This window comes from Suncus etruscus, chromosome 6, assembly GCF_024139225.1.
Source record: "Suncus etruscus isolate mSunEtr1 chromosome 6, mSunEtr1.pri.cur, whole genome shotgun sequence".
Classification (NCBI taxonomy): Eukaryota; Metazoa; Chordata; class Mammalia; order Eulipotyphla; family Soricidae; genus Suncus; species Suncus etruscus.
This window is the reverse complement of record NC_064853.1, coordinates 6344507-6370757: the sequence shown is the minus strand read 5'-3', so window position 1 is coordinate 6370757 and position 26251 is coordinate 6344507. Positions and strand designations below refer to the sequence as shown.

Genomic DNA, 26251 nt, shown 5'->3' with positions numbered 1-26251 from the left:
TGTTCCCGTGCATTACTGACCTCCCGCATCCTCCTTTTCTTCACTTTTTGCAGGGTGAGGGCCGAGGGTGGGCATCTTTGGGCCAGACCTGGCAGTGCCTGTTCGAGAGTCACTCTTCACTTTGCTTGGGGCTCCATGTAATCATGATGATGGAAGTAAGGTCTGCTGTGTGCAAATAAAAACCCCATCATCTCTCCTTTTTTTTTTTTGGTTTTTGGGCCACACCCAGCGGTGCTCAGGGGTTACTCCTGGCTGTCTGCTCAGAAATAGCTCCTGGCAGGCACGGGGGACCCTATGGGACACCGGGATTCGAACCAACCACCTTTGGTCCTGGATCGGCTGCTTGCAAGGCAAACGCTGCTGTGCTATCTCTCTGGGCCCTCTTTTTGTTTTGTTTTGTTTTGGGGCCACACCCAGTGACGCTCAGGAGTTACTCCTGGCTATGTGCTCAGAAATTGCTCCTGGCTTGGGGGACCATAGGGGACACTGGGGGATTGAATGCAGTCCATCCTAGGTTAGCGTGTGCAAGGCAAATGCCCTGCCCTGCTGCTTGCGCCACCCTCCCCCCCATCATCTCTTAGCTCTCATTTTTTCACTTATGAGAGGGATTGTACCTACCTCTTAGATCTCGGTTAGCTTTTCAATTACAAAGTGAAACAGAGTTATAAAGTAGCAGCTGTCAGGGACTCTCATCCACCTTTGGGTGCTGGCATCTTTGTTTCTTTCAAGTAAAACTGTTTGGGCAATAACACAAAACTTATATATTTCAAGAAGCAGCACTCACGATAGTGCTTTATGTTTGTTTGTTTTTGGTTTTTTGTTTGTTTGTTTGTTTGGTTTTGGGTCACACCTGGCAGTGCTCAGGGGCTACTCCTGGCTCTATGCTCGGAAATTGCCCCCAGCAGGCTCAGGGGACCATATGGAATGCCAGGCTAATGCCTAACTCCCATGCTATTTCTCCGGTCCCTCATGATAGTGCTTTATAAAATATAAAGAGCTGGAGACATAGTACAGGAGTTAAAGTCTTAACTTACTTTGAGTGCTGCTGATCCTGATTCAATCCTCTGTACTACGTAGATATGGCTGGTCTACTGAGTATCCCGAGTAGTGCCCCTGAGCACAGCCAGGTATGTCTCCCAAAACCAAAAAAATAAATAAATAGAAATAAAAACCCCAAAGTTATAATCGACCATACTATGGTCCAGCCATACCTAAGGGCTAGTGAGTAAGATTACATCTATGTATTAGGGGGAAGACCATAGGGCACAAGTGAAAAAATATACTACAGTATATGGTGATTAAAACAGAAACGGGGGGCCGGCGAGGTGGTGCTAGAGGTAAGGTGCCTGCCTTGCAAGCGCTAGCCAAGGAAGGACCACAGTTCCATCCCCCAGTGTTCCATATGGTCCCCCCAAGCCAGGGACAATTTCTGAGCTTAGCCAGGGGTAACTCCAGAGCATCAAACAGGTGTGGCCCGAAAAACCAAAAAAAAAAAAAAAAAACCCAAAAAAACAAAAACCAGAAACGGAAGAGGGTCTGGGAGCATGGCTGAAAGATTACATATTATTATTATTATTATTATTGTGGTTTTTGTGTCACACCCGGCAGTGCTCAGGGTTTTTCCTGGCTCCGTGCTCAGAAATTGCTCCTGCAGGCACGGGGAACCATATGGGACACTGGGATTCGAACCAGTGACCTTCTGCATGAAACGTAAACGCCTTACCTCCATGCTATCTTTCCGGCCCCTATTTTTTTTTTGTTTTTTGTTTTTGGGTCACACCCGGCAGAGCTCAGAGGCTACTCCTGGCTCTATGCTCAGAAATCACCCCCAGCAGGCTTGATGGACCATATCGGATGCCGGGATTCGAACCACCGTCCTTCTGCATGCAAGGCAAATGCCTTCCCGCTGTGCTCTCTCTCCAGCCCCGAAAGATTCCATTTTAAAATACAGTGACACTTGAAAGGGGTTGTAGGGCATTAGGAAGTGTGCCAGACATATGAAGCAGGAGACGCTGCTTTATTTGGGAAGGTAAATTGGGGCTGAACAATTAGGGAAAACTGTGGGAAATGGGGTCAGACGGATACCAGAACAGGAGGACAAGCTACCTGGGACACAAAGTCATTGTACAACTTTGTATATGAAATTAGAAACCGTTAGTGGGTGTTGAGCAGCAGAATGACATTGACTCCCGTTGTGGGAAAGGAATGGCCCGGCTGCTGTGTTAAGAGGATTAGCAGAAGAGCATGGCTTGTGGTTGGGATGACCTGTAGCAGAGGGACTTTCCTTTTGGACTAGAGTTGGAATTAGAGGGTTCAAGGAAATGACTAGATGTTTTGTGGGGAGGGAGCAAGGCATACTGAGTGGTGCACAGGGCTTACTCCTCACTCTGTACTCGGGTATTACTCCCAGCGGGGTATGAGGGACCATATGGAGTGCTGGCGATAGAACTCAGGTCAGCTGTGTGCAAGGCAAGTGCTCTACCCACTCTGTACTCTCTCTTCAGCCCTGTGACATGATTTTTCTTTGGGGGGGGGGCACACCCAGCAGTGCTCAGGGGTTACTTTTGGCTCTACACTCAGAAACCACTCTTGGCAGGCTCGGGGGACCAGACGGGGTACTGGGGGTCAAACCAAGTTGGCAGCATGCAAGGCAAACTTCCTACCTGCTGTGCTATTATTGCTCTGGCCCCCTTGACTTTTTCTTTTAAAAATGCAAATACCTGTGTTGAGAGAAGTTTGGAAGCTTGGATAATTACTTCTTTTATATCTTTCTCCATTTGAGCTGTTGGGGAATGAGTTATTAGGCCGCCCTCTGGGAATAGATGTGATTCTGAGTCAGCTTATTCCATACCTCCTAGGGAATTCCTACGGTTCTGAGAACATTACTGGCCGGTGTTGAGTTTATATTGGGGCTTTTGGTGAGGAAAGAGAGAGCAAATCGTTCTTAATAGGATGCTGGCTTGAGGCTGCCCCTTATCTTTGCAAGAGATTTCACTGCTGTGAGTTCAGGACTGTGTCTTCCATTTGCAAGTCAGCTTTCCCCCCGAATGAGAAGGGGGAGCCCTGCAGCCTCTCACAGCTGCTTCATTACTCAGTAGGTGGTGCTTTGCTGCCTAACTTAGAGCCCTGGAGACTGCTGAGCCTGGCCGGGTGGTCTGGTGGTCCCTGGCACCCCAGGGTTTGAGCAGCGGAGGCTGTAGCATTTAATGTTTGACTTGGCAGGACAAGTATTACCTGGTGGCCCCAAGGCATCCTGAGCACTGGTTGGTTGGCTGCCCCATACAGAAAATTTCTGAAGAAACCGGAATCTATGGGGCTAGAGAGATAGCACAGCGGAAGGGTCTCTACCTTGCATGCAGCTGATCCAGGCTGGACAGTGGTTTGAATCCGGCATTCCATAGGGTCTCCCGTGCCTGCCAGGAGCAGTTTCTGAGGGCAGAGCCTGAGCGCCGCAGGGTGTGACCCCCTAAAAAAAAAACAAAAAAGAAACCTGAATCTAGAAGATGAAAAGGGGCCGGGCGGTGGCACTAGAGGTAAGGTGCCTGCCTTGCCTGCGCTAGCCTTGGATGGGCTGAGGTTCGATCCCCCGGCGTCCCATATGGTCCCCCAAGCCAGGAGCGACTTCTGAGCGCATAGCCAGGAGTAACCCCTGAGCGTCACTGGGTGTGGCCCAAAAACCAAACAAAAAACAACAACAACAGAAGATGAAAAGAATCCCCTCTGCCCACCATGCACACTTTGGATATATTTTGCCTCACATTTAGGCATATGGGTGGGCTCCATGATGCTGGGTTGAAATCCATGTGTAAATAAAGGTGATTTTTTTAATTTTTTTTTTCTTATCCCCCTGTACATACAGCGCCTGAGAGAAGAGATGGAAGAAATCACCCAGCAGCAGCTGGTCCATGACAAGTACTGCAAAGACCTCATGGGCTTTGGGACGAAACCTCGGCACATCACGCCCTTCACCAGTTTCCAGGCAGTCCAGCCCCAGCAATCCAATGCCCTGGTGGGTCTGCTGGGGTATAGCTCTCACCAGGGCCTCCTGGGGTTCGGAGCTTCCCCCAGCCCAGTCAAGTCCACCCTGGTGGAGAGCCGCTGTTGCAGAGACCTGATGGAGGAAAAGTTTGATCAGGTAAGTGGCTTGAGACCTCTCATGCTCTTTGCCCGAGCCCCCTTCCTACTTCTCTTCTCCTCTCCAGCATTTTTTTCTTCCTCCCTCAGGTATGCCAGTGGGTGTTAAAATGCAGGAATAGCAAGAATTCACTGATCCAAATGACGATCCTTAATTTGCTGCCTCGTCTGGCCGCATTCCGACCTTCTGCCTTCACAGGTGAGGTGTCCAAGGAAACTCTCGTTACCCCTTTTCGCATAATTGAACAGAAGTGATTTCCAAAAAGTAAATCCACTTCTCATCTGGACCAGTGCCAACCAGAGGCGCCAGTCTTGGCTTTCTTTACTTCGTGTCCAATTATCCGTTATCTAGTGCAGGTTCCCTGCAGATATCTGGAGCAGCATTCACGGAAATAATCAAAAATTGTGGGCGTAGAGTCTCTCTAAAGCCTAGAAAGTGTTCATGTATAGAGACCAGTGTGTCTCGTGAATGGACTGAAAGAGACCAGGGAAAGTGGAGTCTGGGATTAAAGACTGCGGCAGCTGCTCTGACCATCCTGCTGCCCCTGGGGAGTTCATCAGGCTGCCCTGTGACTCACGGGGAGGAAGGACTGGTGCTCAGAGGTACTTTCACTGCTGACACAGGTTGTGGGTGCCCACATGCCTGCCCTGTTCTCATTGGGCACCAAATCCTTGACTCTGAAGCTGGCCCAGCTCACGTGCTAACTTACAGCCCTGAGGCCACTGTAGATGACTTGAGCTGGCAGAATTCCTTACATTATACCACCTGCTGTGGAAAAGGTTTGCCATTAGCTCGGGGTGAATCCTTCCTCTCTCCTTATCTGTGAGGTTCAGACAGGTTCTTAGACCTTCTTGGGCCTCCACACACTGACCTATAAAACTGGAATAACAGTCCTGCCTCACTAGAAGAACTGGCTTGCGTGTCTAAGTCCTCTGCTCTTAAATCCTTTGCATATGGTAAGCCCCGATAAATGGAAACCATTATTGTTGCCTCCTCTACCTGCTCCACCTCTATTTTAGAAATAAGGTAAAAGTGAAAATTGAGATTGCAGCTGCCGGTTCTTACTGGCTGTCCAGGGTCACCTCCCTCCTTGCCGAGTGCAGTGATAGTATCTGAACATCTTTTTTGCACATTTGCCATAATAAACATTCTGGAGAGAGCCAGGCGCGTGCGTGGGGAACCAGCCTGACCCTCCGCAGATGCCATTCCTTAGCACTCAGACTCATTTTCATGCCACTGGCCCAGATGGAGCAGCAGGAAAAATATTGCTGGTGTTAAGCGTTCTGTGTGTGAGAAAAAAATTGTGTTAGCTGAGGATGAGACAATTAGCCACATAAAAATCCCTGAACCAGAGAGAAATTATATCATGAAAATCACCCACTTTTTTTTTTTTCTTCAGCTTTCCATTCTTCCCATCTGGTAGCCAGCAGCTTTTCTCTTTGTTAATGACCAAAGGTGCCCTTGCTCGGTGGAGCTTTGCATGTTCTTGAGTTGAAAGTCTGAGGCTCCGAAGAAATCAATAACTAGGCCAAATGTGATCAAAGTGTAGCGTGACGTGGAAATAGCTATCGAGCAAGTTCAGAAGGCTGCCTGGCAGCAGGCTACGGAGGTTCAGGGAGCCTCTGGGTTAACCCTTTGATGTGGATTTTCATTGTTTTATTAAACGGTCTACTAAAATGTGTCATTGAACTTCAGCCCAATTTGCTGCCTGTGAGTAGGGAGACAGCTCACAGGGAAAGAGCCACTTGTTGAGAACCTGGGGTCTGGAAGTCAGTGCTTCAGCTTCCCTTCCGGTGAGCACTGTAGGGAGAATTCAAAGTATTTGCCCTCCACTAGGGAGATAACTCAAGTGGCGGAGTGGATGTATGTCTGGGATGTGCTAGACGCTGAAGTCAGTCGCCAGAACTGCATTGACCACCCCCTTTCTGCATGCTGGGTGTGGGTTTGGGGGCCCCCAAGTGGGAATAAGTCTGGCCCCCCTTTTGGGGGCTTGAGGTTACAAAGATTAGGCTGAAATCTCTAATAGTGTGACCGTCTTACTCAAGATCTGAAATGTGGAAAGGAAATCCCTTTTCTTTTTTTTTTTTTTTTTTTAGGAAATTCCTTTGTATAGTTGTGTTTCATTTTCTTAGGCCATACTCAGCAGTGCTCAGGGTTTACTCCTGACTTTGTGCTCACTCAGGGATCACTCCTGGCAGGACTTGGGGGACCCTCTGTGGTACTAGGGATCAAACTGGGGTCTGCTGCAATCAGAACAAGCACCCTGCTCATTGGACTATCACTCTGGCCACCCTCCTCTTCTGATGTTTTGGGTCAGACCCAGTGATGCTGGGGGCCTGTTTCTGGCTCTGTCACCTCTGTGGTACCCAGCTAGGTTCAGACACATCAAACACCTTACCTTCTAGAAGCTCGCCAGCCCCGGAAATTGTTCTTCTTTCAGGATCGTGGCTAGATGAAATGCTACTCCTCCGTGTACGGGGCTGCTTTTCCTTACCCATTCTCTCTTCAGGGTTGTGCCACTTTGCTCTTCTGTTTTCTTTTTTGTTTTTTTTTTTGTTTTTGGGCCACACCCGGTGACGCTCAGGGGTTACTCCTGGCTATGCACTCAGAAGTCACTCCTGGCTTGGGGGACCATATGGGACGCCGGGGGATCGAACCGCGGTCCGTCCTAGGCTAGTGCAGGTAAGGCAGGCACCTTACCTTTAGCGCCACCGCCCGGCCCCGCTCTTCTGTTTTCAAGCTTTCGTTGTCCTTTAGCCACAAGCGCCGTGGGAAAAATCATGTCTTAGGCTGCTTGGGAGTCGGTTCATCCCCATTTCCTGCCTGTGGTAGTGGTAGACCTCAAGCCCTCTTCCTTTCTAGGAGATAAGTTGTCTTACCTTCTCTGCTGCCCCATGTATGCCGCTGGCACCCAGACTTGAGAGACTAGTGAGATGGAACAGAAGAAACTGAAGAAAGCAAGAATCAGGAAACGCCCGTCTTTGGGGGAGTAATAACACTTTAGTTTAAATTGCCCAAGAATTGCCTACCCAGGCACATTGGCTTATGTAAATTTAATGAAAATACACATGTGGCTCTCCAAATTACAGACTAAATCTTGTTCTATTAACTATAACTATAGTAGAAATCTCTTGGTAATAGGAAAATGATTTTCAGGCCTAAGTTGAATGGAATGGCCTGATTATTGCAAACTATTTTCTGTATTGCTTTATATTTTGAGATAGTATTAACAGTTTTGATGATTCTTTGTTCTTTTCTTCGGGGAAGGACACACAGGGCAGTGCTCAGAGCTCATTTCTGGCTCTGCGCTCAGGGGTCATTCCTGGTGGTACTTGGGATTATGTGGGTTGCCAGGGATTGAATCTTGATTGGTAGTGTGCAAGGCAGACGCCCTACGCCTGTACTATCTCCCCAATTCTTTGTTTTTAAATGAGACTTAACATGTATTTTCTTTGGGGGGTACAAATGGTGGCGTTTAGGGGTTACCGCGGATTCTGCTCTCAGGAATTCCTCCTGGTGGGGCTCAGGGAACCCTATGGGATGCAGGGAATCGAACCTGGGTCAGCTGAGTACAAGGCAAAATACCCTATCCACTGTGCTATCGCTCTGGCCCCCAAAATACTTCTTTTTTTTTTTTGGTTTTTGGGTCACACCCGGTGACGCTCAGGGGTTACTCCTGGCTTGGGGGACCATATGGGACGCCGGGGGATAGAACCGCGGTCCGTCCTAAGCTAGTGCAGGCAAGGCAGGCACCTTACCTCTAGCACCACCACCCAGCCCCCAAAATACTTCTTTTTTGTTTGTTTGTTTATGGGCCACACCTGGCGGCACTCGGGTTGCTCCTAGCTCTGCACTCAGAAATTGCTCCTGGCAGGCTCAGGGGACCATATGGGATTCCGGGGATGGAACCCAAGTCCGTCCTGGGTTGGCTGTGTGCAAAGCAAGCACCCTACTGGTGCTATTGCTCTGGCCTCTCCAACAACATACATTTTATTTTTTTGTTTTTTGAGTCACATACGGCTGTGCTCAGGAATTATTCTGTGCTCGGTGCTCAGAAACCCGCTTCTGGCAGGCTCAGGGAACCATATGGGATGTCGGGATTTGAACCACAGTGTGTCCTGGGTAGGCTGCTTCAAGGCAAATGCACTACTTCTGTGGTATCTCTAAGGCCCCCAACACACATTTCTTGAAGAAGATTTAACATATTTAAATTCAAATAAATATTTAAAATATTTTAATTTTTTTTTTTTTTTTGGTTTTTCGGGCCACACCCGTTTGATGCTCAGGGGTTATTCCTGGCTAAACGCTCAGAAATTGCCCCTGGCTTGGGGGGACCATATGGGACGCCGGGGGATCGAACCGTGGTCCTTTCCTTGGCTAGCGCTTGCAAGGCAGACACCTTGCCTCTAGCGCCACCTCGCTGGCCCCATTTTAATATTTTAATTGATTATTTATATAAGACAAATATTTTTTATTGGGGAGGTCACACCCGCCAGTACTCAGGGGTTACTCCTGGCTCTATATGCAGAAATTGCTCCTGGCAGGGCCCGGAGAGATAGCACAGCTGCGTTTGCCTTGCAAGCAGCCAATCCAGGACCAAAGGTGGTTGGTTCGAATCCCGGTGTCCCATATGGTCCCCCGTGCCTGCCAGGAGCTACTTCTGAGCAGACAGCCAGGAGTAACCCCTGAGCACTGCCAGGTGTGGCCCAAAAACCAAAAAAAAAAAACAAACAGAAATTGCTCCTGGCAGTCTCAGGGACCATCTAGGATGCTGGGATTCGAACCACTGTCCTTCTCCATGCAAGGCAAACCCCTACCTCCATGCTATCTCTCCAGCCCCAGGGCTTAAATCTTAAATATTTTTTAAAATTTATTTATTCATTGATTAATTAATTGATTGATTGGTTGTTGGGCCACAACCAGTGGTGATCAGGAGTTACTCCTGGCTCTGCACTCAGAAATCGCATCTGTGGGGCCGGGCGGTGGCGCTGGAGGTAAGGTGCCTGCCTTGCCTGCGCTAACCTAGGACGGACCTCGGTTCGATCCCCCGGCGTCCCATATGGTCCCCCAAGAAGCCAGGAGCAACTTCTGAGCGCATAGCCAGGAGTAACCCCTGAGCCTCACAGGGTGTGGCCCAAAAACCAAAAAAAAAAAAAAAAAAAAAAAAAAGAAATCGCATCTGGCAGGCTGGGGGACCATATGGGTGCCAGGAATCGAATGGGTCCTTCCCGGGTCGGCCACATGCAGGGCAAATGCCCTACCACTGTGCTATCTCTCTGGCTCCTCAAAGATTTAAAATATTACAATAATAGATACAGCTATGCAATATTACTGTTTTTGGAGACTATATTTTTATTTGTTTTGATTTTTACTTTTGGTATTTTACGTATTTTTGGCAATATCCAGAGACTACTCCCAATTCTGTGCGTGGGGTTGCTCCCAGCATTGCTCAGGGGGCCACATGTGCCAGAGATCAGACTTAGGTCTTCCACATTCAAACATGTCCTTAGCCATTGAACTAGCTTTCTGACCCTCGGGTTTTATGGGGATGGAGGACCACACCAAGTGGTGCTCAGGGGTTATCCTGGCTTGACACTAAGGAATTGCTTCTGGTGATGTTTAGGGAACCATATGAAATGCGGGGATCAAACCTGGGTTGGCCACATGCAAGGCAAATAAATACCTTACCCACTGTATTTTTTGCTCCAGCCCTTCTTATCCTAAGTTTTGTTTTGTTTTGTTTTGTTTTTTTGGTTTTTGGGTCACGAACCCGACAGCGCTCAGGGATTATTCCTGGCTCTATGCTCAGAAATTGATCCTGGCAGGCTTGGGGGATCATATGGGATACTGGGATTTGAACCACCATCCTTCCGTATGCAAGGCAAATGTCCTACCTTCATGCTGTCTCTCCGGCCCCAACTTACCCTAAGTTTTTTTTTTTTTTTGATTTTTGGGCCACACCCGGCAGTGCTCAGGGGTTACTCCTGACTGTCTGCTCAGAAATAGCTCCTGGCAGGCATGGGGGACCATATGGGACACCGGGATTCGAACCAACCACCTTAGGTCCTGGATTGGGCAAACACCGCTGTGCTATCTCTCCGGGCCCATTACCCTAAGTTTTTGATTTTTTTTTTTTTTGGATTATACCTGGTTGTTTTTAGGATACTTGGGTAGATTCATGTTGGGGTTTGGTGATTGAAGAAAAATCAGATGCATACTAGACAGTGCCTTACTTAGACTCTGTACTATCTCCCCAGCCCCTAAGTTTTTGTTTGTTTGCTTGTCTTTTGGTTTTTGGGTGACACCAGGCAGCGCTCAAGAGTTACTCTTGGCTCTACAATCAGAAATCGCTCCTGGCAGGCTTAGGAGACCATATGGGATGCTGGGATTTGAACCACCATCCTACTACATGCAAGGCAAATGCCTTACCTTCATGCTATCTCTCTGGCCCCAGCCAGCCCCAAAGTTTAAAAAAATTTTTTTTTTTTTTGGTTTTTGGGTCACACAGGGCAGTGCTCAGGGGTTCCTCCTGGCAGACTCAGGACTATATGGGATGCCGGGATTCAAACCACCGTCCTTCTGCATGCAAGGCAAACGCCTTATTTCCATGCTATCTCTCCGGCCCCTTTAATTTATTCTTAAATTGAAATGCTTTGCTTGTTTGTTTGTTTTGGGGCCATACTGGTGACGCTCAGGGTTTACTCCCTTCTTTTTTGGGGGGGCCACACCCGGCGGTGCTCAGGGGTGACTCCTGGCTGTCTGCTCAGAAATAGCTCCTGGCAGGCACGGGGGACCATATGGGACACCGGGGTTCGAACCAACCACCTTTGGTCCTGGATCGGCTGCTTGCAAGGCAAATGCCGCTGTGCTATCTCAGGGCCCGGTTTACTCCCTTCTATGCGTTCAGAAATTGCTCCTGGCTTGGGGGACCTTATGGGACGTCAGGGAATAGAACCAAGATCTGACCTGAGTCAGCTGCATGCAAGACAAACACCCTACCGCTGTGCAGTTGCTCCAGCCCCTTAAATTGAAATGTTTTATAGGAATTTCGATCCATAATATAATAGAAGAACCTGACTTTGAGCTACACACATTGTCTTTTCTGTGCTCAGATACCCAGTACCTCCAAGACACTATGAACCATGTGCTAAGCTGTGTCAAGAAGGAAAAGGAACGAACAGCAGCCTTTCAAGCCCTGGGGTTGCTTTCCGTGGCGGTGAGGTCTGAGTTCAAGGTCTATCTGCCTCGAGTGCTGGACATCATCCGCGCGGCCTTGCCTCCAAAGGACTTCGCGCACAAGTAAGCACCGCTGGTAGGGTCTAGCTGGCTCCTCCCTTTTGGTTGGAGAGACATGCTCCATCTAGTTTCCAAGACACTTAAGCTATTTTCTGTAGCCTCAACCTCTGTTGGACACAGGTCACATGAAAGATCGCCCTGTCCTCAGTTGAGTTCTGAACTTCCAAATGTAGCGATAGCTCAGAAATTTGGCGAGTTGACCACCCTGTGAACAAAGTAGGTGCCAGTGCTGCTTTCATTATCATTTACTAGGAATTCTAGTTTTGCTCTTTTCAGAGACTTTCAAAGCACTTGTTTTGTTTTTGGGCCACACCCGGTGAAGCTCAGTGGTTACTTCGGGCTATGCATTCAGAAATCACTCCTGGTTCGGGGGACCATATGTGATGACAGGGATTGAACCAAGGTCTGTCCTGGATCGGCCACAAGACAAGCTCCCTACCACTATGCTATCACTTTGACCCCTCAAAGAACTTTTTTTTTTGGGGGGGGGGGGCGTTTTGGGTCACACCCAGCAGTGCTCAGGGGTTACTTCTGGCTCTACACTCAGAAATCGCTCCTGGCAGGCTCAGTGGACCATATGGGATGCTGAGATTCTAACTACCGTCCATCCGCATGCAAGGCAAACGCCCTACCTACATGCTATCTCTTTAGCCCCTCAAATAACTTATTTTACATGATGTAAAGAAATTACTAGACTGGAGCTGAGGAGATGGAACAGCTAATGTTTTCCTCCTCACTAAGGTTAGATAAGTAATTCCTTTACTAGAAACCTCCCTGTGAAGAAACTGAAAAACCTGTATGATTCCCAAGAACTGAGCTGGGAGTCCCCAAGTACCACTGGGTATGGCCCCCAAATAAAATAAATAATTAAAAAACACATGTGTATGTATATATAGACAGGTTACTGCTAACATCTTTAAGCTCCTGTTTGTTTTTTTTTTGGTTTTGGGGTCAGACAAGGTGGCGCTCAGGGGGTTACTCCTGGCTCTGCGCTCAGAAATCGCTCCTGGCTTGGGAGACCATATGGGACGCCAGGGGATTGAACCACAGTCTTGCATGCTAGGCAAATGCCCTACCGCTTGCACCACCACTCCAGCCAGCCCCTAAGCTCCTGTTTTAGTAGCAAGGATTTTCCTGGGGAACTAATAAGCACCACCCTTTTCAAAGCACAGCCTTCTCAGCATAAGGAGAAAGATTCCTTTCTTTCTTTCTTTTTTTTTTTTTTTTTTTTTTGGTTTTTTGGTTTGTTTGTTTGTTTGTTTTGGTGAGAAAGATTCCTTTCTACCTGCTGGCTGTACTCTGTTCCTTAGTGGTCACACTCTTCAAGTTTTTCTACTTGGGGAGCTTGGTAGCACCATACTCAAGACACTTTACTGCCATCTGCTGGACTGTGCTTTGATTTGGTTTTTTTGCTTGTTTGTTTTGTTTTTGATTTTTGGGTCACACCCAGCAGCGTTCAGAGGTTACTCCTGGCTTTATGCAAGGCAAACACCCTACCTCCATGCCATCTCTCTGGCCCCGTAGACTGTGCTTTGAAATAAAAAGTCTGTGATTAACTGATAGGTCCTCTGAAATGTACACTGGTCGGTGTTTCTCGGCCTTGTTTCCGGCCATGGCTCCCTCCCAACCTCATTTCCTTCCTGCCTTCGGATTGCTTCCCTGATATCATGCTGCAGTCCCCCACCCCCTATTGGTATGATCTTGACTTGCGGCCCCTTTGGAACAGCGTAGGGTCACACAGGGGGCATATGGCTTCTGGTTGAGAAATGCTTCAGTAGATGACCTGCTCACCCATGTGCAGCCTTCCTGGGTAACCCATTCCCTTAGCCGAAAGGGGCTTTTGAAGCAGGGCAGCAAAGAATGTTCCTTTGTCAGAACCAGGCTCTCTGTTCTCTGCAGGAGACAGAAGGCCATGCAGGTGGATGCCACTGTGTTTACGTGCATCAGCATGTTGGCTCGAGCCATGGGACCAGGCATCCAGCAGGACATCAAGGAGCTGCTGGAGCCCATGCTGGCAGTGGGACTGAGGTGGGTGCCAGAAACCTGATCTTCCCCCTGGGCACTAATCTCTCAGGACTCCTGGGAAGAGTAAGGTATGGACTCTTATACATTGTTGAATAAGCGAGGATTCAAGAGTACAGCATGCACTGAAAGCAATTTAGGAATCTATGTGAAAAATGGGGATTAACTTGAAAAAGAAAAGTATCAGTAGGGTAACTCACACTGAATAAAGCTATTTATTTTATTTGGGAGTGGGAGAGCAGGGAAGGGTTTGGGGCTGTATCCAGCTGTGCTCAGAGTTTACTTCTAGCTCTGCACTTGAATATCACTCCTGGCAGTGCTTAGAAGAACATCTGGGATTCTGAGAATCAAACCCAGGTTGGCTATGTGTGAAGCAAACACCCTCCCTGCTGTACTATCCTTCCAGTCCTCTGAATTTTAATATTTATCACTATTAGCGAGCTGTGTGATTTTAAGTTAAAAAAAATTGGGGGGGGGTCACACCCAGCGACGCTCAGGGATTACTCCTGGCAGGGATTACTTGCTTCTGGCAGGCTCAGGGGACCACATGGGATGTGAGGATTCGAACCACCATCTCTCCTGGATTGGCTGCTTACAAGGCAAACGCCCTACTGCTGTGCTATCTCTCCAGCCCTAACTAAGTTAATTTTTAACTTCTCTGAGCCTAGTGTCTTTATCTGAAATGTGAGTACAATAGTTGTTTGTATTTTTCTAGGAATATTGTAAAGATTTGGTGAAAGAATTAAGAAAATAGGGGCTGGAGCGATAGCACAGAGGGTAGGGCATGTCCCTTACATGCGACTGACCCGGGTTTAATCCCTGGCATCCCATTTGGTCCCCCGAACCTGCCAGGAGTAATTTCTGAGTTCTGAGTCATGAATAACCCCTGAGCACTTGCCAAGTGTGTCCCAAAAACCAAAAATAAATAAGAATTCAAGAAATAGTCACTTTCAGTGTGGTATCTTCCTATAGGAAATGTTCTGTTATTGTTTGCAGCTATTATTTTTATTGTTGGGAAAATTGCTTGAGTTTCCTATATTTCTGTTCTCTTCATCTGTAAAATAATAGCAGTGCTCTCAGCTCTTTAGGTTACTTCTCTCTCTTTTTGGGTTGGGGGGCAACACTGGCAATACTCAAGGGTTACTCCTGGCTCTGCACTCAGGACTCACCCCTGGTTATGCTCTGGGAACCATATGGGCTGCCAGGGATCGAATCTTGGTGAACCATGTGCAAGGCCAGTGCCCTACAAAGCCCCTGGAAATCTTTGATCAGACTAAGAGAATGCAGACAGGCTGGCCATTCATTTGATATTCCTGCCTGTCTTAACAACCATTCGAGATGAGGCCCAGTTCACTCGCCGGAACTAGGACTGTTTGTCAAGAACAGACTGAATGTTCCGTGCCCAGCCATAGACACCCGCTCTCCCTCCCCAGCCCTGCCCTCACCGCTGTACTCTACGACCTGAGCCGCCAGATCCCGCAGCTGAAGAAGGACATCCAGGACGGGCTCCTGAAGATGCTGTCCCTCGTCCTGATGCACAAACCGCTCCGACACCCTGGCATGCCCAAGGGCCTGGCCCATCAGCTCGCCTCCCCTGGCCTCACCGCCCTCCCCGAGGCCAGTGACGTGGGCAGCATCACTCTGGCCCTTCGAACCCTGGGCAGCTTTGAATTTGAAGGTAAGAAATGGAGATGAGGTGACTCTTGCTAAGATGGTCCGATGCTGGGAGCCTGGGGAGAAGGAGTTAGAGGGAATCAGAATCCCCAGGTTGCCCTACATTTCCTAGAAACAGGGTTGCTGAGTCTGGCTGCTCACCCTCCCTGGACTCTTTTTCCACATGCATTCCCGCTCTTTGTGTCCTGATCCCATAAAAGTTTGGGGGCAGGTGGCATTCAAGAAAAGTATTACCTTCCAAGATGGAAAGCTCAGAGAGGGATTCCTCTCCCTTCCGACTTCCCTGTAGCTGAGCTGGTATTTAGGGCTTTAAAATGTATGAGCAGGGCTTTGGGTGTTTCCATTCCTAGAGAGGATGATCTCCAAGAATGCTACACTGTGTAATTCGGTGTAGAATTTTAAGCTGCAGATAAACCCACGTTAATGCCCTCCAGAGATAGATATCAGAAAAGAAAACGGATGCATTTGGAATTTAAGATGGCGTGGGTTGGGGCTGGAGAGATAGCATGGAGGTAAGGCGTTTGCCTCTCATGCAGGAGGTCATCGGTTCGAATCCCGGCGTCCCATATATGGTCCTCCCGTGCCTGCCAGGAGCAATTTCTGAGCCTGGAGCCAGGAATAACCCCTGAGCACTGCCGGGTGTGACCCAAAAACCACAAAAAAAAAAAAAAAAAAAAAAAAAAAAAAAAAAAAGATGGCGTGGGTTGTTTTGATCAAGACCACAGTGAAATCAGCAGAATGCCCATCCGTGCCGTCTGGGTCCCTGCCACCATCGCTGTTCTGGGCTGCAGCTCTTCCACTGCTACTGTTTCACACCCAGGATCATTTATTTCTTTTTTTTTTTTTTTTTTTTTTTGGTTTTTGGGTCACACCTGGCAGTGCTCAGGGGTTATTCCTGGCTCCAGGCTCAGAAATTGCTCCTGGCGGGGCCGGGTAGGTGGCGCTGGAGGTAAGGTGTCTGCCTTGCAAGCGCTAGCCAAGGAAGGACCTCGGTTCGATCCCCCGGCGTCCCATATGGTCCACCCAAGCCAGGGGCGATTTCTGAGCACATAGCCAGGAGTAACCCCTGAGCGTCAAACGGGTGTGGCCCAAAAACCAAAAAAAAAAAAAAAAAAAAAAAAAAAAAAAAAAAAAAAAGAAATTGCTCCTGGCAGGCACAGGGGACCATATGGGGCGCCGGGATTCGAACCGATGACCTCCTGCATGAAAGGCAAACGCCTTACCTCCATGCTATCTCTCCGGCCCCAGGATCATTTATTTCTAATGAGTAGGAAATAGCTATATTTAAAGCCAGCCTACATCAGACTCTCTTCTTGGTGCTTAAATCTGAGCTCTAAATAGACAACATAAATTTCACCAAGAAACACTTTACTCTCTGGGAAAATAAAGGGTTGACTCAGAATAGATCAAAATGATTTATTCTTTGAAGAAAATAAAGAAAGGATTAGAGTTGGTGGGTGCCTTCTTTTTTTTTTAATCTCCCAGATGTTTCTCTTCCTTTCACTCTTTGCTGATTGGAAGACTGATTGTTTTCTGGGTTATCTTTACCCACCCCCTCCCTTTTTTTTTCATGTCAGAAGGGTCATGTGCCGACATAACAAGGTTGAAGGGAGGCACATATCACACCGATGTGTGAAAACCCAATCATCATGCTTATGAACTGGAAAAGGATCACCTCCTCCCCTTTAAAACGTTACTGGATTATGCTCAGCTCAGTGCCTGGGGGTGTTCTTGGAGGTGCTTGGTGTTTGTCCCAGGGAGGAAACCCAGGCAGGGCACACTCTAAACCACACTGGGACCACACCTGGTAGTGCTCAGGGCTTCTTCCTGGCTCTACTTAGAGGAACACATGGGCTGCCAGGGATTGAACCTAGGTTGTCTATGTGCAAGGCAAACCCCCTACCTAGTGTACTATCACTCCAGTCCCTTAATGCCTTTTAAAAGGATTAATGGTTCAGAATTCTCCATAAAGTCTTACTGAAAATGGACAAAATAGTCATAAAATGGAAAATGGAGAATGCAGCAAGTTGCAGGCCTGCTGTCTAAAGCATTAGCATTCATTTTCTTTTCTCCCTGCCTTGTCTGCAGGCCACTCTCTGACCCAGTTTGTCCGCCACTGCGCGGACCATTTCCTGAACAGCGAGCACAAGGAGATTCGCATGGAAGCTGCCCGCACCTGCTCGCGCCTCCTCACGCCCTCCGTGCACCTCATCAGCGGCCATGCCCACGTGGTCAGCCAAACTGCGGTGCAAGTGGTGGCAGATGTGCTCAGCAAGCTGCTCGTGGTGGGGATAACAGATCCTGGTAAATCCATGGATGGGAGCAGTGTGGGCAAGGCTAGGGACTCAGGGCAGTTGCAGAAACCAGCTTCATTGTGTGGCCTCTCTAGAAACCTTTGTCTCCTCAGGCTCATGTTAGGGTTTTTCTGCCTTGACTGCTTTTCAGGCTTGACTGCTCTTTCCTAGTGGCCCAAGGTCATCTTTTTTTTTCTTTTTTTGGTTTTTGGGCCACACGCGGCAGTGCTCAGGGGTTACTCCTGGCTGTCTGCTCAGAAATAGCACCTGGCAGGCATGGGGGACCATATGGGACACCGGGATTTGAACCAACCACCTTTGGTCCTGGATCGGCTACTTGCAAGGCAAACGCTGGTGTGCTATCTCTCCGGGCCTCCAAGGTCATCTTTTGTTCCTTTTTTATTTCTCTAATATCTTTATTTAAACATTTTGATTGCAAACATGATTGTAGTTGGTTTCAGTCATAAAAAGAACAGCCCCCCTTCACCAGGGCAGCATTTCCATCACCAATGTCCCCAGTCTGCCACCCCACTCACAGCCTGTATTCTAGACAGGCTTTCTACTTCTCTCACTCATTAACATTGTCACCATAGTTGTCAGTGTAGTTATTTATCTTAATTGCACTCACCATTCTTTTTGGTGAACTTCATATCATGAACCGGTCCTTCTAGCCCTCATCTCTGGGGATAATTTCAATAATGTCTTTTATTTTTCTTAAAATCCATAGATGAGTGAGAGTATTCTGTGTCTATCTGTCTTCCTCTGACTTACTTCACTCAGCATAATAGATTCCATGTACACCCAATATATATGAAAATTTCGTGACTTCATCTCTCCTGACGGCTGCATGATATTCCATTGTGTATATGTACCACAGTTTCTTTAGCCATTCATCTGTTGAAGGGCATTTTGATTGTTTCCAAAGTCTGGCTATTGTAAATAGTGCTGCAATGAACATAGGTGTGAGGAAGGCATTTCTGTATTGCATTTTTGTTTTCCTAGGGGTATTCCTAGAAGTGGATCATATGGGAGCTCAATTTCCAGTTATTATCTTTTATTATTTCCAGCTATTATCTTTTTTTGGGGGGGGTTGGGCCACACTGGCAGCACTCAGGGGTTACTTCTTGCTCTATGCTCAGAAATTGCACCTGGCAGGCTCGGGAGACCGTATGGGATGCCGGAATTCGAACCACTATCCTGCATGCGAGGAAAATGCCTTACCTCCATGCTATCTCTCCAGCCCTCCAGTTATTATCTTTTATTCTCCTACTACCTTTGCTCTTGTGAGTAGAGGAGAGAAACAGGTCAGAGAGGAACAGTGTCTGGAATCTTGTTCTAGGCTGAAAGCATGGAGGTGGAAATAGTCAGAGGACCGGAGAGATGGAATTTGTTGGAGAGGCGCTGACAAGCCCCATCGTTCTTGCAGATCCTGACATCCGATACTGTGTCTTGGCATCCCTGGATGAGCGCTTTGATGCACACCTTGCCCAAGCTGAGAACTTGCAGGCCCTATTTGTGGCTCTAAACGACCAGGTGTTTGAGATCCGAGAGCTGGCTATCTGCACGGTGGGCCGGCTCAGCAGCATGAACCCTGCCTTCGTCATGCCTTTTCTGCGCAAGATGCTCATCCAGGTAATGCTTCGTTCTTGGGCCTAGAAGCTGAGAGGACCGGGCTCTCGCTGTGAGAGCTGTTGGGGAAAGAAAGTCTAGGCAAGGGGGTGAAAGCATCACAGACTTGGTAAAAGCCACACCGGTTCCCAGCATCCCCAAAATTTTTCAATTATAGCTGCCGTTCAGGTGCCGGTCACCTGAGAAGGCCCTTGTCATTGTGCGATTCATCCCAGGAAACTTCCCTCGTAACTGACCCTCTCTTCCTGGCAAGTCCCTGGTGGCTCCACACTGGGGCCTGCTTTATTCATCTGTTTCATCTGGTGCCAGTCTTCCCAGCATCTGTTCTGCTCTTCGTGCTTTGCCTACTAAATCCAGGGCAAGCACAGAGGCCAAGCCTAAGTGATTCAGCATTGTTTCTCAATGCTCAGTGCCACTGGTTTGTCATTGTCGTTGTCCCTGACTTTTATTCTTTTTTGTTATTATTGGTTTTGAGCCAGACGTCATGGTACTCAGGGACTCTGCTTGCGTGTCACTCCTGGCAGTGCTTGGGGGAACTGTGTGATGCCAGGGGTTGAACCTGGGTCTTCTATATGCAGAGTATGTACTTCAGTCCCTGAGTAATCTCTCCGACCTTTTTTTTAATCTGACAATGGGAAATACTAACTTACACTGCTGGACTTAAGCTTAGGGTTTGTTCTGGGCGCAGTGCTGCTAGATCTAGTAGAACTGCTATTCTTGCTGAACCCTCACTCTCCATTTTTTGAGTTTTGTTTGTTTGTTTGTTTGTTTTTGGTTTTGGGGCCACACCCGGCAGCACTCAGGGGTTACTCCTGAGTAACTCTCAGATATTGCTCCTGGCAGGCATGGGGGAACCATGGGATGCCAGGACTCAAACCACCATTGGTACTGGGTTGGCTGCTTGCAAGGCAAGTACCCTGCCACTGTGCTTTTTCTCTGACCCCTTCATTTTTTGGTTTCCTACTACTCAGGTAGTATATCACTGCTCTGGTGTCCTTGTGAGCAATGCATTTGGAATTTAAGGTGGAATTTAAGACAGTCCAGTACTTCTTGCCTCAACCACTGGCTTTCAGACTTTCCTTCTGAGCCTCACTGTGACTCAGGCCTCATTTATCCTGCCTTTGCTTCCTGCCTCCTTCCGTGGCTTCTATTTGAAATGAACACTTTCTTAACATATTATGAACTTAAGTGTAGAAAATCATGAATATATAATGTGACTTTCACTCTAGAGCAGTATCCTTTATTCATGATTTTTGTAATTAAAGTGGCTGTCACATATCATTAATCAAGAGATTAGAAGATGATTTGTACCTTGGCGCTTCTGTTTCTAGCCTAATGGTTTATTTAGCTGCTGGCTCACATTGGGGATGGCTGTCATTTGAAGTCTTTGAAATATCTAAGTTCAGGGTCAAAGGGAGAGCACTGGGATCAAGGTAAGCTTGCCTTGTGGGCTGGAGTGATATCACAATAGGTCTAGTGCTTCCCTTGTACACTGTGGTCTGACCCAGGTTGTATCTCTGGCATCCCTGATGGTCTCTTGAAGTCACTCGGAGGGATTCCTGAGTGCAAAGCCAGGAGTAAGCTCTGAGCACTGCTGGGGGTGGACCAAAAACCAAAAGAAAAATTAATTTTGTAAGCAGCTGGCCCTGATTTGATCCTTGGCATCATATATGGCCCCTCAAGCACTACCAGGAGTCACTTCTGAGCACAGAGACAGACAGAAACCCCTGGATAGGGGCTGGAGCGATAGCACAGTAGTAGGGCGTTTGCCTTGCACACAGCTGACCCTGGTAGACCTGGTTCGATTCCCGGTGTCACATATGGACCCCCTAGCCAGGAACAGTTTCTGAGCATAGAGCTCATAACTGGTGTTGCTTAGGGCTACTCCAAGCTCTGTGCACAAGGTCACCTCTGATGTTGCCTAGGGGACTAGGTGGTACCAGGGATTGAAGTTGTATCTCCTGCAGGCAAGGCTTGAACTCAGCCCTTTGAGTTATCTCATTGACCCCTAAAAAAGCCTAAGATTTTAGGCTAACTAGTACTGAGCTAAGCTCTTGAAATTCAGTAGTTTTAAATACTTTTCTCGTTTTTAAACTTCAGTTCCAATTTTTTTGAAGTTGATTTGACTCCTGGGTGTAAGGAACAGCACTGAAATGTGCTTTGGCCTTTTGTTCATGTCTTTTTTTTGGGGGGGGGGGGAGGTTCACAACCTGCAGCACTCAGGGGTTACTCCTGGTTCTATGCTATGCTCAGAAATTGCTCCTGGCAGGCTCAGGGACCATATGGGATGCCGGGATTCAAACCACCATCCTTTTGCATGCAAGGCAAACGCCTTACCTCCATGCTATCTCTCAGGCCCCATGGCCCGTGATTTTTTTTTTTTGTTTTGTCCCCCCTGGCTTGGGGGGACCATATGGGACGCTGGGGGATCGAACCGTGGTCTAGCGCTTGCGAGGCAGACACCTTACCTCTAGCGCCACCTCACCGGCCCCGTGATTTTTTTTTTTTGATCAATTTTTTTATTTCAGGTAGTACTTAGAGCATCAGTAGAGTTGTAAATCAATGTTTCAAACCTGTGGGAACCATTTCATTCCCATTAGCAATATACTATTAGGGAATATTTACCACATGTAATTTTGGAGCTTAACTTAGAAAAAATATGAGGGCCGGGCGGTGGCGCTAGAGGTAAGGTGCCTGCCTTGCCTGCGCTAGCCTTGGACGGACCGCGGTTCGATCCCCCGGTGTCCCATATGGTCCCCCAAGCAAGGAGCGACTTCTGAGCGCATAGCCAGGAGTAACCCCTGAGCGTCACCGGGTGTGGCCCAAAAACAAAAAAACAAACAAAAAAAAAAAAAAAAAGGAAAAAATATGAAATGTGGATTCTTTTTTTTTTTTTTTTTGGTTTTTGGGTCACACCTGGCAGCGCTCAGGGGTTACTCCTGGCTTTACACTCAGAAATTGCTCCTGGCGGGGCCGGGCGGTGGCGCTGGAGGTAAGGTGCCTGCCTTGCCTGCGCTAGCCTAGGACGGACCGCGGTTCGATCCCCCAGCGTCCCATATGGTCCCCCAAGAAGCCAGGAGCAACTTCTGAGCGCATAGCCAGGAGTAACCCCTGAGCGTCACAGGGTGTGGCCCAAAAACCAAAAAAAAAAAAAAAAAAGAAATTGCTCCTGGCAGACTCGGGGGACCATATGGGATGCCGGGATTCGAACCACCGACCTTCTGCATGCGAGGCAAACAGCTTACTTCCATGCTATCTTTCCGGCCCCAGGATTCTTTTTTTTATAATCAAATTTTTATTTTCACTTTTTCTTTTTTTCTGGTTTTTTTCGGTCACACCCGTTTGAAGCTCAGGGGTTACTCCTGGCTAAGTGCTCAGAAATTGCCCCTGGCTTGGGGGGACCATATGGGACTCCGGGGGATCGAACTATGGTCCTTCCTTGGCTAACGCTTGCAAGGCAGACACCTTACCTCTAGCGCCACCTCACCAGCCCCTAGTTTCACATTTTTTTTTTTTTTTTTTTTTTTTTTTTTTTTTTTTTGGTTTTTGGGCCACACCCAGTAACGCTCAGGGGTTACTCCTGGCTATGTGCTCAGAAGTTGCTCCTGGCTTGGGGGACCATATGGGACACCGGGGGATCGAACCGCGGTCCGTCCAAGGTTAGCGCAGGCAAGGCAGGCACCTTACCTTTAGCGCCACCGCCCGGCCCCCAGTTTCACATTTTTTATTTCACATTTTTTATTTCACATTTTTTGTTTTGTTTTGTTTTGTTTGGTTTTTGGTTTTTGGGCCACACCCGTTTGACACTCAGGGGTTACTCCTGGCTATGCGCTCAGAAATTGCCCCTGGCTTGGGGGGACCATATGGGACGCTGGGGGATCGAACTGCTGTCCGTCCTATGCTAGCGCTTGCAAGGCAGACACCTTACTTCTAGCACCACCTTCCCGGCCCCATATTTCACATTTTTTTTTATTTCACATTCAAATACCAATATGCAAAAGAGCTGGATAATATGGCTTTTTTTTTTTCTTTTTGGTTTTTGGTATACACCAGGCAGGGCTCAGGGGTTACTCCTGACTCCATGCTCAGAAATCACTCTTGGCAGGCTCAGGGGACCATATGGGATGCCGGAATTCAAACCACTAGCCGTCTGCATGCAAGGCAAATGCCCTACCTCCATGCTATCTCTCTGGCCCCCTGCATTTCTATTTTTTATTTTGAGAAAATTTCAGTTGTAGCCATAGTGATATAAATTCCCGCAAACTCTGTACATGGTATCCCTTTCCTTATATTGTCATTAAAACTCATTTTGATTTTTTTTAAATACTAGTCATTCTAAATGCTCAATGACAGTATTTCATGTTTGTTTTATTGCATTTCTCTAATGATCAGTGATGAAGAATATTGGTCATTTGAATGACTTTGGAGTAACTCTAGATTCTCTGCTCATTTTTTAATTGAATTACTTAAGGAGGTTTGTTGTTTTGTGGCTGAGTTAGACAGGTTTATATTTTGTAAGATACATTGTTTGAGAATATTTTCCCAATAAGTGTACTGTGGTTGCTTTCTTTTCTCTCTCTCTCTCTCTTTTTTTGGGGGGTGTTTTTGGGCCACACCCGGCGGTGCTCAGGGGTCACTCCTGGCTGTCTGCTCAGAAATAGCTCCTGGCAGGCACGGGGAACCATATGGGACACCGGGATTCGAACCAACCACCTTAGGTCCTGGATCGGCTGCTTGCAAGGCAAAAGCCGCTGTGCTATCTCTCCGGGCTTTTCTCTCTCTCTCTTTTTTTTTTTTTTAATAAATTTTATTGTGACCAAAGTGAATTACAAATCGTAAATGGTAATATTTAAGGTACATAGTGACAATGAATCATTCCCACCACTTGTGTTGTCCTCCCTCCAACCCTATTCCCAGCATGCATCCAGGGGCAATTTCTGAGCAAAGAGCCAGGATTAACCCTTGAGCTCCGCTGGGCATGACCCAAATACCAAAAAAAGAGAAAAATCTGTATGAAGTTCTTTCTCTGAGCACAGATATGCTGACCTGTTGTTGTTTTATAGATGTCAGTTAGAAGAGACCTGTTATCTCTCTTTACGAAGGTCCAGGGGGGACCTATTGAAATGGTCTACATTGGCTTGTCTGGTGGTAACACCTGGAGTAGCTGCCAAGTTTCAATATTCCTTTGACTTTCTGGCTATTCTGATGCTCTTTGTTTGCTCTGTTATTTATAGACCCTCTTCATCCTTGTCTGAACAAGCATAGTTTCCCTTGGAGAGTTCTCCTTTCATTCCTCATCTTTGGTAACTCAGCTCACAATATCCCTATTGGTTTTCTCCATCTTCTCTGACTGTGCTGCTCTGTTAGAAGCCCAGCTGTGTTGGGACGGAGCAATAGCACAGCGGTCGTTTGCCTTGCACGTGGCTGACCCAGGACGGACCTACGTCTGATTCCCAGTGTTCTAATGGTCCCCTGAGCCTGCCAGGAGCGATTTCTGAGGCAGAGCCAGGAGTAACTCCTGAGCGACACCTGGTGTGGCCCCAAAACAAAAACAAACAAACAAACAAACACAAGAAAAGAAGTTGAGCTGTGGAGAGGACTGTGGGGCCCTGAGTGCTGTGACAGAAGGAAAAGGGAGCTGTCAGGCTATTTCCCTGCCAGTCACACAGTTCCTAGACTTCCTGTGAGCTGCAAGACACCTAGGTCCTTCACTGGTGGAGGGTCCTAAAGTCACTTGATCCCTCTCGTAGTTTCCAGCCACACTTTCCCTTTTGACACCCAGTTTTCACTCCAGAATTTCTTTTGTCAATATGAGCCTTTCTTCATGCAGATTCTGACAGAGTTGGAGCACAGTGGCATCGGAAGAATCAAAGAGCAGAGCGCCCGCATGCTAGGGCACCTGGTGTCTAATGCCCCCCGACTCATTCGACCTTACATGGAGCCTATTTTGAAGGTACCTTGTGCGGACGGACTGGCACTTGCTCGTACCCATTGTTTTGTGGGAGGGCAGTGAAGTGCATTGCTGTTCAGGGTGGTGCCAAACAATGTAGACAGTTTCTTAGTCCCAGACTTGGGGCCAGAAGCCTTATCAAGCGCTCAGAGAAAACTACGAGTCTCCCCAGGTGCTGGAAAGGCTGCTCCTTGGAAGGTTGAAGTTAGGAAGGACATGTTAGTGGACAGCAGTACCTGGAAGCTCCCCAAAATGAAAATAAAATTGGAGGAGCTGGAGAGATAGCACGAGGTAGTTGAATCCTGGCATCCCATTGGTCCCCTGAGCATGCCAGGAGCAATTTCTGAGTGTAGAGCCAGGAGTAACCCTTAGTGCTGCCGATGTGACCCTAAAACCAAAAAAAAAAAAAAAAAGAAAGAAAGGAAAGGAAAGGAAAGGAAAAAGGAAAGGAAAGGAAAGGGGAAAGGAAAAAGGAAAGGAAAGGAAAGGAAAGGAAAAAGGGAAGGAAAGGAAAAAGGAAAGGAAAAAGGAAAGGAAAAAGGAAAAAGGGGAAAGGAAAGGAAAGGAAAGGAAAAAGGAAAGGAAAGGAAAGGAAAAAGGAAAGGAAAGGAAAGGAAAGGAAAAAGGAAAGGAAAGGAAAAAGGAAAGGAAAGGAAAGGGAAAAAGGAAAAAGGAAAGGAAAGGAAAGGAAAGGAAAGGAAAGGAAAGGAAAGGAAAGGAAAAGAAAGGAAAGGAAATTGGAAATAGGGTAAGAGATATGACTTAGATTTTACACTTGTCTTTTGGGAGGCCCTCCCTCCCCAACATACCTCCCCTCTCCCCACTCTCACGCACACACCACCAGCCTTTGAGTCATTAAAGGCTTGTAATGTCTTTCTTTATTTCTGTGACCTTGGGCAAATGACCACACAGATCTTGACACCTCCCAGTTGTCTTATATGTCAGACTCCTGTTCAGTGTGGAGGAGAGTTTGAGAATTCACATTCTCCTGAATTCATAACACTTAGCAGTAAGGTAACTGTGACAGGCGTGGTCTCTTGGGTGAATTTTACTTAGAGGTTTTAAGTTGATACAGCTTTGATTTATTTACTCATACCTTCTTTCACAGGCTTTAATCTTAAAACTGAAAGATCCAGACCCTGACCCAAACCCAGGGGTCATCAACAATGTCTTGGCTACAATAGGGGAGTTGGCACAGGTAAGGGGATATCATTTTTTGGATAGGGTAGAAAGAAACTGTTTAGCCTATAC

General features: G+C 47.5%; 1 protein-coding gene and 1 non-coding gene across 2 annotated transcripts in view; one reads left to right on the top strand and one right to left on the bottom strand.

Moving 5' to 3' along the window:
* Positions 1–26251, top strand: part of MTOR (mechanistic target of rapamycin kinase) — a 151908-nt gene that overhangs the window by 12561 nt on the left and 113096 nt on the right. Inside the window, exons 7-15 of the mRNA XM_049775256.1 lie at positions 3860–4135; positions 4225–4333; positions 11248–11434; positions 13331–13459; positions 14887–15131; positions 17216–17431; positions 18848–19053; positions 24881–25003; positions 26109–26198. Of these exons, the coding sequence (XP_049631213.1) occupies positions 3860–4135; positions 4225–4333; positions 11248–11434; positions 13331–13459; positions 14887–15131; positions 17216–17431; positions 18848–19053; positions 24881–25003; positions 26109–26198 (1581 nt within the window). The remainder of the gene's footprint in view (positions 1–3859; positions 4136–4224; positions 4334–11247; positions 11435–13330; positions 13460–14886; positions 15132–17215; positions 17432–18847; positions 19054–24880; positions 25004–26108; positions 26199–26251) is intronic.
* On the bottom strand, positions 16699–16799 carry LOC126012688 (small nucleolar RNA U13). Its single transcript, XR_007497113.1, has one exon. It is a non-coding gene; the product is annotated as a small nucleolar RNA U13 (small nucleolar RNA).